The sequence below is a fragment of the Crassostrea angulata genome, chromosome 7 (assembly GCF_025612915.1).
Source record: "Crassostrea angulata isolate pt1a10 chromosome 7, ASM2561291v2, whole genome shotgun sequence".
NCBI classification, from domain to species: Eukaryota; Metazoa; Mollusca; class Bivalvia; order Ostreida; family Ostreidae; genus Magallana; species Magallana angulata.
The window spans coordinates 28,718,846-28,731,453 of NC_069117.1; the positions used below are offsets into that span (position 1 = coordinate 28,718,846).

Sequence of the window (12,608 nt, forward strand, 5' to 3'; positions counted from 1 at the left end):
TTTTAAATTACCATTTCTAGACAAAATGACTCGTGACAATTAAAGTAAACTGATTCAAAGTGTCCATAAATAATACTAACAAAAGAATTTAGGAAAGCAACGTTTATTTAAAACTTATACCAATAAACCACATACATGTATGAAAACAATAACAGGGCTATCTTGCTTATAACTAAACATTTGACTTTCAAAGAACAAGTTTTGAATTTTAGGGCCAATATCAGAAAAAAAAATTGTACCTTCTTCTTTCGACAAAGTATTAAAACCACCTATCTTATCTATTTCAAACATCAACAAGGGAAAAACAAATAAAATTTTGAGCTCAACTCGTGTCTAAGTTCCTTGAACGTCAAGTAAGAGTACGTGCTATTCAGTATTTAATTTTCGAATTTGGGATCTGCTGCTCAGTTGTCGGATACCATACCACAACGCTTAAAAGTTGGACCAACGAGAATATGTCCACATAAACAATTTTCCTATGCAGTGTGGCGTACTGTTTTATAAAAGCATAAAGTCATGCATGAGGTGTGGAGGACCCTTAAGAAAGATCTCAATCATTTGTGAAACTGGTCTCGGGGTCATACAGCTGAGACAAGTTCACTTTTGGTCTCAGTCGTGATATTATATAACGGGGATTTATATACTAGTAGTGGAAAAGAGAGACTGAGAGCACAGTAGAGCCCCTGTTACTTTAATGGTCCCGCGACTAGGGCCCACTTCGTTGAAGCAGTGCATCAGAAGTGGTTCTTGGATCATAAAGCTTTAATCACTCGAGTCAAATCAAATTACGAAACCAAAGTTTTATAAATCAAGCATAAGACACTTGGTTATATTTTTTTAAAGTTGCGTTTAATACACTAAGACACAAGACAAGTTAATCTGGATTATAAGTAAAGACTTTAGAACTTTAATCCTTTCTTAATCTGCAAGTTTTTTGAGATGTCATCATTGATAAATCTACGGACGAACACCCACCTGGTCACAAGGGGTAAAATAACAATGCTTAAGTCCCCACTAGAAGGATTTTTTGGAAGATTTTCGTCTGCATTGTGGCGCAAGTTGGATTTTTAGGCATTACAGTAGTGGAAAATGTTGTGTGAAACCCATGATTTGAATTGTCATCAATTTATTGTGTTACCTCGAGGACATTGGTTATTTGAATTGAAAACATATATGTTAAACGACCGTATATCTAGAAAACTGTGGAGATTCCTTTAATTAAAGCACCTATTGTTTTGAATGTTCCTAATGACGTCGAATTCCTCAAAAAGAGCATTCATTACAGAACTGCTTGACCGAGAGAGCACATCAGAAGGTATATATAAACCACTTTATAATTAGTAACATTTTAAATAAAACTACCCGCCTGATGATAAAATACACTTTTTTTCATAAATTTCTTTTTTTTTCATATTTGAGATAAATGGCGAACTTCTTCTACGAAAGTCCAAAATGCAACTGTAGTCATTTTACATAAGTTTGTTGCAATATGTTTGCTTTGTTTTGTTTTTGGTTTTGTTTTTGGGTTTTTTTTGTTTATTTAAATTTAAGGCTAAATTTGTTTTATGTTGTACATGTAGGTATAATTGTAGTGTTTTAAACCTTTACTAGTAATCCATCAAATTCCGATTTTTGGCCGATGTTTGTGATAAAGCCCTGATTGATAAACACATCCAATGTTATGCGTTGATCCGATTTTTTTAGAAGAATTTTAAAAGAAAAATTAATTATGCTTAATTAATCCGGGCTTGTTTACCTTAAAAAGACGAATGCATGCTGCTAATCTTTAAAACCCCGGGAATTAATGCATTGATATATGGCTTTAAGAGGACATTTATATATCCAACGATTTCGGACTTAATAAGGTGCATGTAAATGGACTCATATTATAGATAAGAAACTCGTTAAAGGATTTTTTCTATACTATTTCTTGAATATTTATTACTTTCTTAGTTTGGGAGAGAAGGGGGGGGGGGGGGGGGGGTTAAAGATAGTTAGAACTGTGTTCATACAGCTTCTATTTAAAAAGATATCTATAAAATGTGTCACCAGAAATCAACGTTTAACTTCTTAACATATAAATTCTCACTGTTCGGAATTTTCAAGAGGCTTATTAATTAAACTCATAAAAACCTAGTCAACTAAACTAGATCATTTTGTGTTATATTTCCAATGAAAGATTTCTACCAAACTCTGCAACATAACCTTTCCCCATCGCACCGTAGAAATTAAACACTTTCAGCTATATTGTGCAATAACGGCTCATTTTGAAATAAACACTATCATTTTAGAAGTCTACAAATGATTCTTACACGTTTATACGCAGGAGTTATATTTCCTTGTCAATTAAGTAATCGTTTTTAATAATTAGAAATTAAGGATTCTTGGCACAAACTTAAACGATTGCGATTTTTTAAGTCAAGTCAACGATTAATTTAAAAAAAATAGACAATAAAATCAATGCCTCTTTCTTTTAAAATACATACAGAATTGTTCGTGCGTTATATTTATAGATGATTATGAAACGAGCAGTTTTAGTCCAATTTTACAAAGATACAGGAACAGTAAAGACGAAAGCCAGAAGGACTACATTAGAGCGTGTAAACACTGCGGGGTCGTCCCCTTAACGGTGTTCCTTCGACAGCTTGGAGAGAAAAGCATGTCGCTAAGGTTCCAACTACTCTCCCAGAAGGCCATCAAGTCGTGCGCAATCGCTCTGCTAGTAAGAGAAATTTCTTTGTCTAGCTCGTTTTTAATATATTCAACAAATACTAGTATTAAAAGGCTTCCAATCTTACGTACATATCATTAAATTATTTTTTGGAATTTTAGATAAAAGAAAATTGTCTACATTTCAGCGTAACTCGAAACTTCAGTCCTTAGATCTGGAAGGTTGTCAGATTCGCCAATCGGGAGCCAAGTACATGTTCGATGTCCTGGAAAAGAGGACAAACATTACAGAAATAGTAGGTTATAAATTTATAGCTCGATCCGAATGTATTTGATGAACGTTGTAAAACGATGATTCTATTACTTTTAATTAATGTTTATTGATAAGGAACACAGTTGGTTTCTTGATTGTAAGCAAAATTATTATCAGTACATTAATGTCCGAAATAATCAAAGCGGCGGATGAAAACGCAAGTGCAAAGGTGGCACTTTTTTCACAAAGTGGATATGGTGTTTTTTGGCGAGTAGCTATTCGGGAACCAGTTTTAAATCAAAGTACTGAAGAACTGACGGGAGTTGATTTTGTCGATGTTTATTTATTTTAAAATCAATGATATGTTTTTTTGCATGACAAGTACACGTATACGTAGTTTCTAATTTGAATTACGCATATTTTTATACTATGAATTTTTGAACTTTTTCGACTAGAATGCCGAGAAACCTCCATATGAATCATGTTAAATAATATTTAAAGATAAAATTAATTCAATCAAAGTATGTATCAGTGGTAGAAATATTTCTCGAAAATTGTATGGGTCCAAGCAATATTGAACTATAGTCTCGTTCAACCAAACGCTCGGCTGACACCGTAAATCTCCGACAAGGTTTACGGAGACAGCCGAGCGTCGAGTTGAACGAGACTATATTGAACTCTGGCGTAGAAATACATACGACTACAAAAAATATTTAAATTGTTCGTACCATTTAAAATCTGACTATTTTTAAGGTATTTGTAAATAATTTTCCTTGAAAAACAATGCTTTAGCATACATCACATCGAATTCATCAATTATTTTCAAGAACTAAGTCTTGTCATGAGCAATGATTTGTGCTGAGGTCCAAACACTGTTTCACTTTCGGTTTGTCCGAGTGATTGCATAGGAGAGTTGATTAAAAATCAACTCCCAAAAACATAAAATATGTCATATGATACTAGTAGATGTTAATTTTGATAAAATAGTTTAACCAAAATGGCAACTTCATGATAAAAAATGTGACCTTAGAACATAAAGTCATGCGGGAAAAATGGAAAACAACTTAGTTGAACATTCTTCTATTCACTATATTTTATTCTATTTGATTATAGAATCTCGGCAGCAATAAGCTTGGGACTGAAGGATTACAATGGATTGTTCGACTACTGCAATCAAACCACCATATAAAGTCCATTAATTTATCAGGTATGTTATATAATGTCGTAGCACTAGAAACGAGAAGCGTTTTGAAAATAAGTTGTTAACCGGGTTTTCCAAAGTAAAAATCCAGTTATTGAAATGGTGAAAATGACGGGCGGGGCGGATGGCTGCCAAAAGAGTACCCCTATTGTACATGTATATAACTCCTACTACAGTTTTCAAGATATTGCATTGTTGTTTTTATATATCAGAGATGTGCATGTTTATTGGATTTTGATTTTTGATTACTTTTTTTTATAAAAAAAATACTAGCTTTTAAACTTAGTCATTTTTTGACAAAATGTTGCATAAAGGGTGCCCCCCTTTTTTTTCTGGATAGGTGGTGTTTAATCAATTGAGGATTGACAAATAGATAATGAATACTGTTCACCCAAAAGAAATCCCAGTTTGGTTTCACATTGACAGGTTTTCTTTTGTTCAAAGGTTAAATCGTAAAAATAAAAAAACACATGATCTACCTGCATATAAGTATTTCCGCTTACATCTGTCCTTAGTCAGAAGTTTTTAAAGTAAAAATTTTAGTAATTTACAAAATCCCTATTGATCTTATACATAAATTGACATTTGAAACATGTACAGAAGGAGCAGTAAGACGGGGAAATAATCATCCTGAATTACATTTAGAACTGTGTTTTCTAATAGTTGCAATAGCAATATTAAACCGTGTACTAATTTTGCCTTTAAATATGAGAAAATATATCATACAATAACCAGCAGTCTAGATTTGCCCCCTACCATATTTGAAGTGCGTTTTCATTTTATCAAACATCGTTTTGAATCCATCGAACATTTGATTTAGAATCATTCTGTATGTTGCCTAAATTCATTGAATTTATTGCTTTAACTCGTATTTAATTTTATTCTTCATTCATGTGTTTTATAGGTTTTCAATATTTAGTACAAGATGAATTCCTAATTCTTATATTGGTTGACTTTCACAAAATAAATTCGATCGAGGCATTTTGGATCACTGAACGCCCTACTCTACTAAATGTGTGTAAAACATTCTCCACACAACCATTAAGGTTATCTTGTAACACCTCCTATGGAAATTGTTAAAGCTACACACACACACACACACACACACACACACACACACACATATATATATATATATATATATATATATATATATATATATATATATATATATATATATATATATATATGAAGATATATATATATATATATATATATATATATATATATATATATATATATATATATATATATATATATATATCTTCACACATTCTATCATGATTCATGCATCCATTTAAGACAAACATTACAGAAATAGTAGGCTATAAAATGAATCAATGCTTATTATATAGCTCGCTCCAAATGTTGAGTGCATTTGATAAACGTTGTAAAACGATAATTCTATTACTTTTTAAAAATTAATGTTTATTGATAAGAAACACAGTTGGTTTCTCGATCATTTAAGCAAAATTTTTATCAGTACATTAATGTCCGAAATAATCAAAGCGTCGGATGAAAACGCAAGTGCAAAGGTGGCACTTTTTTCACAAAGTGGATATGGTGTTTTTTGGCGAGTAGCTATTAGGGAACCAATTTTAAAAAACATAAAATATGTCATATGATAATAGTAGATGTTAATTTTGATAAAATAGTTTACCAAAAATAGCAACTTCATGATAAAAAAAAATAAAAAATAAAACGTAAGATGTAAAACATAAGGAGAAAATTGTTTTAATACTAATTTAAAATTATTTAGTATAAAAACATACTACACCATTTTATGGTAACTCCATGCATTCTTTAGATAATATTTTACAAATATTAACTACTGTCTGTAATGATTGATACAATGGATATGTTATGACTTCACGACTTCATCACTATTCAATCTTATATAAATTGACCTGAAATATAACAAATCAAAATAATTGAAACAGTCGTTTATAAGAAATCTGTTGGAGAAACCTCACAGACAACACACCGGTGTGATAGGGATAAAGTAATCCAAATATTTTCCAACGTTGACTTTTCAAACACAAATAAAATCGAGGGTCTTTTGTAATTTCAAGATGGCGAATGTTTTTACTTTACATTTTATTAGAGAACAAATATCACAACATCTTACTAACAATAAAAAATATTTGTTCTTATTTTTTTAACATTGCAATTAATAAGAAATGCCAAAAGTGATCTTTGTTAGATTTTAGTCGTTTGGAATAATTATTGAAGACGATACCATAGGCGACATCCGAACACCTTTTGACGACGTCCACAATTATTATATGTCCTTTAAACACATATTTACATTTTACTAAAATCAACCTACAGAAACCAAAGAACACATCCTTTTCTGCCAAACTTTCTGATTTAATATCCCTCTAGTCAGTCACGCTAAACTTTGATTCATTCAAAAAATTCACTTTCGGTTTAGTGATCTGTTCACCGAATAAAAATGGCATTGTTGTATAGGCGTAATAGAATAGAAAAATATTGTGATATTTAGTTAACCAATCAAAAATATGTTATTAATATAAATATGTATATTTCTTATTTTATTGTTTATGTAATAAATGATTTCAAGTTTAGAAAAAATAACATGCCCTAGTTAACTTGTAGTCTGCTTTCATTAATGTCAAGGTCGATTTAAAAAAAAATTAACATCAACAGAAAATAATTGTAGCATTTAAGGATCATGATCAGTTCCAATGACATCTCAAAATTGTTTCGGGTATTATCAACTCGTTATTACATGTATAAATCAAGTCCTTGGCCAAATCGTTCTTTATATGTGAAGTGTTTGTTCAAGTTCAGTATACAAAAACAATAGTTGTTACACGTAAGATTTTATGACGAAATCATTGAAAAAATTGGTTTCGAATATACTTTTTTTTACGATTTCATTACTGTTGTCAACCTTTTGGTTCTTTTTTTTATACAGTGGTGATGTTATTACTTATTCACAGGAAATGTTAGCATACACTAGCAAAATCTATTCGACTGGATTACTTTAACTTTTTCAATGATTTTATGTTTCTCAGAACTACATGTATTTAAGAACGGTGAGATAATTTTGTAATTATAAATGATATAATAATTTTAAAAATCATTAGTAAGTTCAGAGTAACAATGCAAAACCTGATTTAAAAAAAATACGATTATTTGAACTAAATTATTACACTTGCAAACACGTTTTCGCAGCTGTAAAATAATTTCGAATGAATAAACTTTTAAAGTTTAATGACTCCTAGATTTTAAGGAGTAGTTTCACAGGAAAATATGAAAAGTAAGCTTCAAAATTACCTTAAATCTACGTTTAGCGTGATTCCAGCAGATGTTCCCTACTAATCAAATGTTATCACATGATCGCAATATTGAATACCCTCACGCAATTGCAACATTATACCAATAATTGATATGATGTGAACAGCTACAAATAGCCACAACTTGCAAGGAACATGAGTACTGGATTTAGTTATTGAAACAGCAGCCAAATATGATGATGAAAACCTACTGCTTTGTTTTCTTCATCGTTGCTACCTATATGGTTCATGCCGAAAAACGGAACACCGCTTCATTAATGTCTACTATAAGAAATCTTTATTTTAAGCTGTACAAATCCATCCAGAGAGAAGCGAATGCGATCAAAAGTGCAACCTTTGAGACACAATGTTTTAACAGTGGATGCGTCTACAATACAGCTACGAACAACAAGCAAAGCAAAAAAGCAGATTTGTGCGACGTCAACGTTGCATTGAAATTGGATAACCTTGCAATGAAAATTGACAAACTAAGCAATATACCACAACAAACCAACTGTAAAAAAGGATTTCAAAGATATCAAAATCGTTGTTATAGATACGTATCGACTAACGTAACCTTTTTTGAGGCCGAGATGTTTTGTCGCACACAACAGTCATCTTTGGCAGATATTGGCAGTGCAAAAGAAGATCAGTGGATTAAAAAATTGATGACTGCTTCACGTGCTTGGATAGGTGGAACCGATATTGCGAAACAAGGACAGTGGAAATGGCTTTCTACAGGATTAGGCATGAACTTTACAAATTGGAGTAGAGGGGAACCGGGAAATCCCAATGAACATTGTACTTGTTATGATAAGCCATCAGCATGGCATGACTATCCCTGCGACAGCAAGTTTGCTTTTATTTGTAAATACTAATACTACGTTCTAAAGGAAAGACAATAACAATTTTTGTGAAGTTTTGCTTCAAAATCAATAGTTGAATGAAAAATTATCTAGGCTGAAAAGTTTAGTTGTACCTGTGACAACTTCGAAATTCTCTCAATAAATACTATTCAAATTATACTTATGTTGATTTTTGTTTCTCTTTATTCGAGAGGGGAGTTTTTCCTTTAAAATACACAAAAGCTTTTTATCCAATCTCCTTATCCTATAAACCCGTCCATGTGATTCTTTAGCTAGTTTGAAACATTTTTTATAAATTTTAAAGTCGTTTTTTGGTGACGTTAAACTGTTTCTCTTGCTTGTTAATGTTTCTTGTGATAGTTTAATTTGATTTCTATTCTGCAGTCTTTATATAAATGTAGACCTATCATACGTTAAAAATTCACTATGTGGACTGATCGTGTGATCTTAACACTCAAGGGCATAATTCTTACAAATGTGAAAACTTTGAACCCCTCCTGTGGCCCCAGTGGCAGTTTGAGTTTGAAAAGTTTAGAATCTAAAGTATATGATGATGCTTGCAAAGTAATGCCTCAACAAAATTTTCAAATGAACAAAATTGTCAAAGATTATTTTCTTGTATCTTTGGACCCCTCCTGCCGTCCCAGTATCGGTTTTTGGGTCACGGTTTGAACAAATAATGAATTTATGATTTAACTAACATAGACGCTTTGATATAAATATTGACAATTCTATTGTAGTGGTTCTTTAGGAGAATATGATAAGGACAAATCCTTTTTTCACAGTTTTGCAATTGCATCTGTTTTTAATTAGAAAAGGGTTGTAATCTTGTATTTCAAGGAGAGACAAGACGTTCCTCAATTTTACATAATTTTCCTTGCTATTTTATTCCTTACTTATTAACTTTTAAACCTGTTAATTCCCAAAAATTCAGGGTACATTACCAGGTTCGTTTCGGAGCTATAAAATTTCGAATTTTCCTTAAAATAGCATGCAAAATGCATTTGAATGTTTATAAGTAAAGTCATACTATACATTATCAATTGAACACTTTATATCTAAATAATTAAAGAAAGAATCATATTACATAAAAATATAATTATGAAATTAAGAAATGGAAATCTTCATATTGTGGAGAAAGGGGAAAATAGAAAAAAATGGAAGATAGGTCGCGTCTGACCTTAACAATAAAGAATTCCCTTCTCTTAAAGAAGTACCAAATATGATTAAATTTGGTTCAGCGGTGCGAAAAAAGGTTAAAATGCGAAGAATTTACAGACGGACGGACGAATAAACTTGACTCCATAAACAATTTGATGACCTAAAAGATATTTAAGGAGGTTTTGAAATATTAAGTGTTTGTATTTATAAGGAACTTTCAAGATTAGTTCAGGGTATCATGCGTGCAGATAAAGAAAATGTTATTAATTTATTTTGTAATCCCTCTTTGTTCTTAAATTGCAGATAATCAGTTTGAGGACACTGATGCCGTCTACATATCAGATATATTACATGTAGGTATATTGAAATATTTACCAATAAATACAGGCGTAATTTTCTTGGATTTTCTGTTTTGGTAATATGCCAACAAAACTAACAGATATATGTTGTTGTTCATGTTACTTTGTTAATCATTACTGACTGTTAGTTATTTATTTTTAGGGAGACAATATCTTGAATGAACTCAATCTAAGCCACAATAACTTCTCTGCAGAGGGCGGCTTAATCATAGGAAGTGCTTTAGGTAAAAAAAATATACAAAAGATAGAATTTTTAAAATTAAGTCCACGATCATGTTTAAACAGGTAGATATTGATATGATGAAATTTCTTCTATGACGATAATTGTTTTCTATGTCAATAGATTTTTTTCATCAAATGTGTATTATAGATAAATGCTATGAAATTTATAAAGATATTTATGAAGTTATTAACTACGTATTATTAATTATCTGGTATATTTGCTTCTTTAACACAATTTAGAAATCAACTTACTTCCAATAAATCATACATATATATTTCAACATTCCAGTATTTTGTCTAGCCTTGATTGCAAAATCCATCATATGAGTTTTGAGAAAAATGAGCATACATTAAAATTTTATCTTTATGTTTCAGTTTCATGTTAACTAATTTGGGTTTTTTTTTAAAGAAATTGATTTTAACAGTTTAAGTTTATTTAAAAAAATCATTAGTTTTGTATATTTTATTAGTATCTTTAATATAATGAACATTATTAATTACATAGAACATTTAAATGCCATTTCCATTCAGAGTATTTCAAATATTATATACATGTATCAATCTTTGGATTCTTCAATTTATTTTTTCAAAAGATCTGTAAATGAAAATAATGAAACACTTTCGGGTTTTTTTTTTATCTCGAACATCTACCTTGAAGTTGCTACAAAGTTACGGTGATAATACATTAAATATAGAAATCAAAGTTGGGTTCTAGGATATTTGGTGCAAATTTCTCTTTTCCATAGGCTGTAATGAGACAATAAAAAATCTGAATTTGAGCTGGAATCACATACGAGGAAGAGGTGCTCAAGCAATTGGTCTGGGTCTCCAGGTAATCTTTCTTTCAATCCAAGTTGCTTTTAGCACCGAACATTTGTGTGTAGAGTTATTCAAATTACGTCAAAATAAGGTTGAAAGATATTGTTTCAAAATAAAATATAAAATATTGATAGAAAATAAACAACGAACTTTGGTAAGTGTGAGAAATAAATTGGTTGTTTGCTTTGCTCTATAAGATGTATTTGTTTTTTTAATATGTAAATTATTTTGAAATATATCAGTTTAACTGTAAATTGAACAGAAATTCATAATTTCATAATTTTATTTCGCAGAAAAATGCATCAATACGGATTCTGAATGTATCCTGGAACGGTTTTGATGTGGCTGGTTGCCATGGTCTTTCACATGGATTGTCGAAGAATAGCACGCTTGTAGATTTAGATTTATGCTCCAACAGGGTTGGTATAATTGCCCTCTCCAAGTTGTTGGAAGGAATGAAAAGAAACTCCACCCTCGAAGTTCTAAGGGTGCGTTTGTCTAAATATTACCCGTTTTCATCATGGATTAATATCTCGTCTTTTTATTAAATGTGTAATTAGTTGAATCTTAAATGTGTCATGAATTTTCTGTTAACAGATCGGCAACAACCCTATTACTGCCCAGGGACCAATGTTTATACTGCAATCTCTTAAGTCGATACCAAACATCAAATATATTGATCTTCATGTAAGTTTTTTAAATAAAAACTTACTGCTTCTAAACATTTTTGTGGGTTTAAAAAAAAGATATTATTGTTGTCTTTTTTCAAATTGAATGACAATGGATTTCATTACTTCTTTCTTTATCAAAAGCTGCAACCAGTTGACATGGACTTCGTCTCTAGCTTGATCACCTGTCAAAAGACCCGCGACATCCACGTCACCTATGGAAAGGTTTGTCTCAAACCAGCCACAGGAGACGAAGACTCAACGATGTACATAAAAGGGGACCCAGTCACTGTTATGTTCGAGTTCACAAGGATGAAAGCCGTTGATGTTTTGGATCTTTTTATCACTTTCGACACGGATGGTAGTCATTCTGTCACGTGGGAGGAATTTAAAGAGGGTGTACAGGTAATTATCTGCATAAGGTTGAGTACATTTCTATGATCAATGCTGAATACAAATCTACGTAAACAAATCAATTTTCTTTCACTTTTTCTCAAAGAAAAAACCTAGAAGTTCATGAATTTTTTGCTTTCAATTTGTAAGGTAAGCAAAATTCCTGTTAGAATGCGTGACCTGGACACAATAATTAAACGAATTGACATCAACTTGGATGGAGAAATCAACTTTTCGTAAGTATTTGGCTGATCATTCTTCTACTTAGAATTAAAAATCAAATCAATTTCCTTAAAATAGAGGAGAAATATGTTTTAAATCTTATTTATATTTGAAGGGAATTGATGATTGCTCAGAAAGAGCACAATTTACGGGTAAAGCGGCTGATGGACAAGGGAGAACGGGTCTTTATAAACAGCGAGGTTGGAGTGATACACCAGGAGCTGCTAGACTGGTTCAAAGACAAAGGGGTGTTCCTTAAGAACTACTCTTTTTTATCAACTTTGCAAGCATCTGAAAACTAGAATATATGTTATAGAATTTACACGCATACGCAATCTGTTTTGTTCTGTTCTGGACTATTGTACTTAAAGTTGCGGAAAGTTAATTTCGTTTTGTTTTCCTTTTTGAAGAATTGAATATACTAGAAGAATTGTTCGTTTTTCTTATGAAATCATAATAAATTCATAATGTT

The 12,608-nt window shown here is 31.2% G+C and overlaps 1 protein-coding gene across 1 annotated transcript; it reads left to right on the plus strand.

Annotated features, from left to right (window-relative positions):
* The first annotated feature begins 953 nt into the window (after window positions 1-953).
* Window positions 954-12,608, plus strand: LOC128191191 (leucine-rich repeat-containing protein 74B-like). The gene is made up of 12 exons (XM_052863273.1): window positions 954-1,315; window positions 2,514-2,722; window positions 2,859-2,966; window positions 4,037-4,130; window positions 9,757-9,806; window positions 9,955-10,036; window positions 10,781-10,866; window positions 11,147-11,341; window positions 11,451-11,540; window positions 11,666-11,926; window positions 12,065-12,150; window positions 12,252-12,608. Exons 1-12 carry the CDS (start codon window positions 1,240-1,242, stop codon window positions 12,436-12,438), a joined length of 1,524 nt encoding a protein of 507 aa, XP_052719233.1. The 5' UTR covers window positions 954-1,239; the 3' UTR covers window positions 12,439-12,608.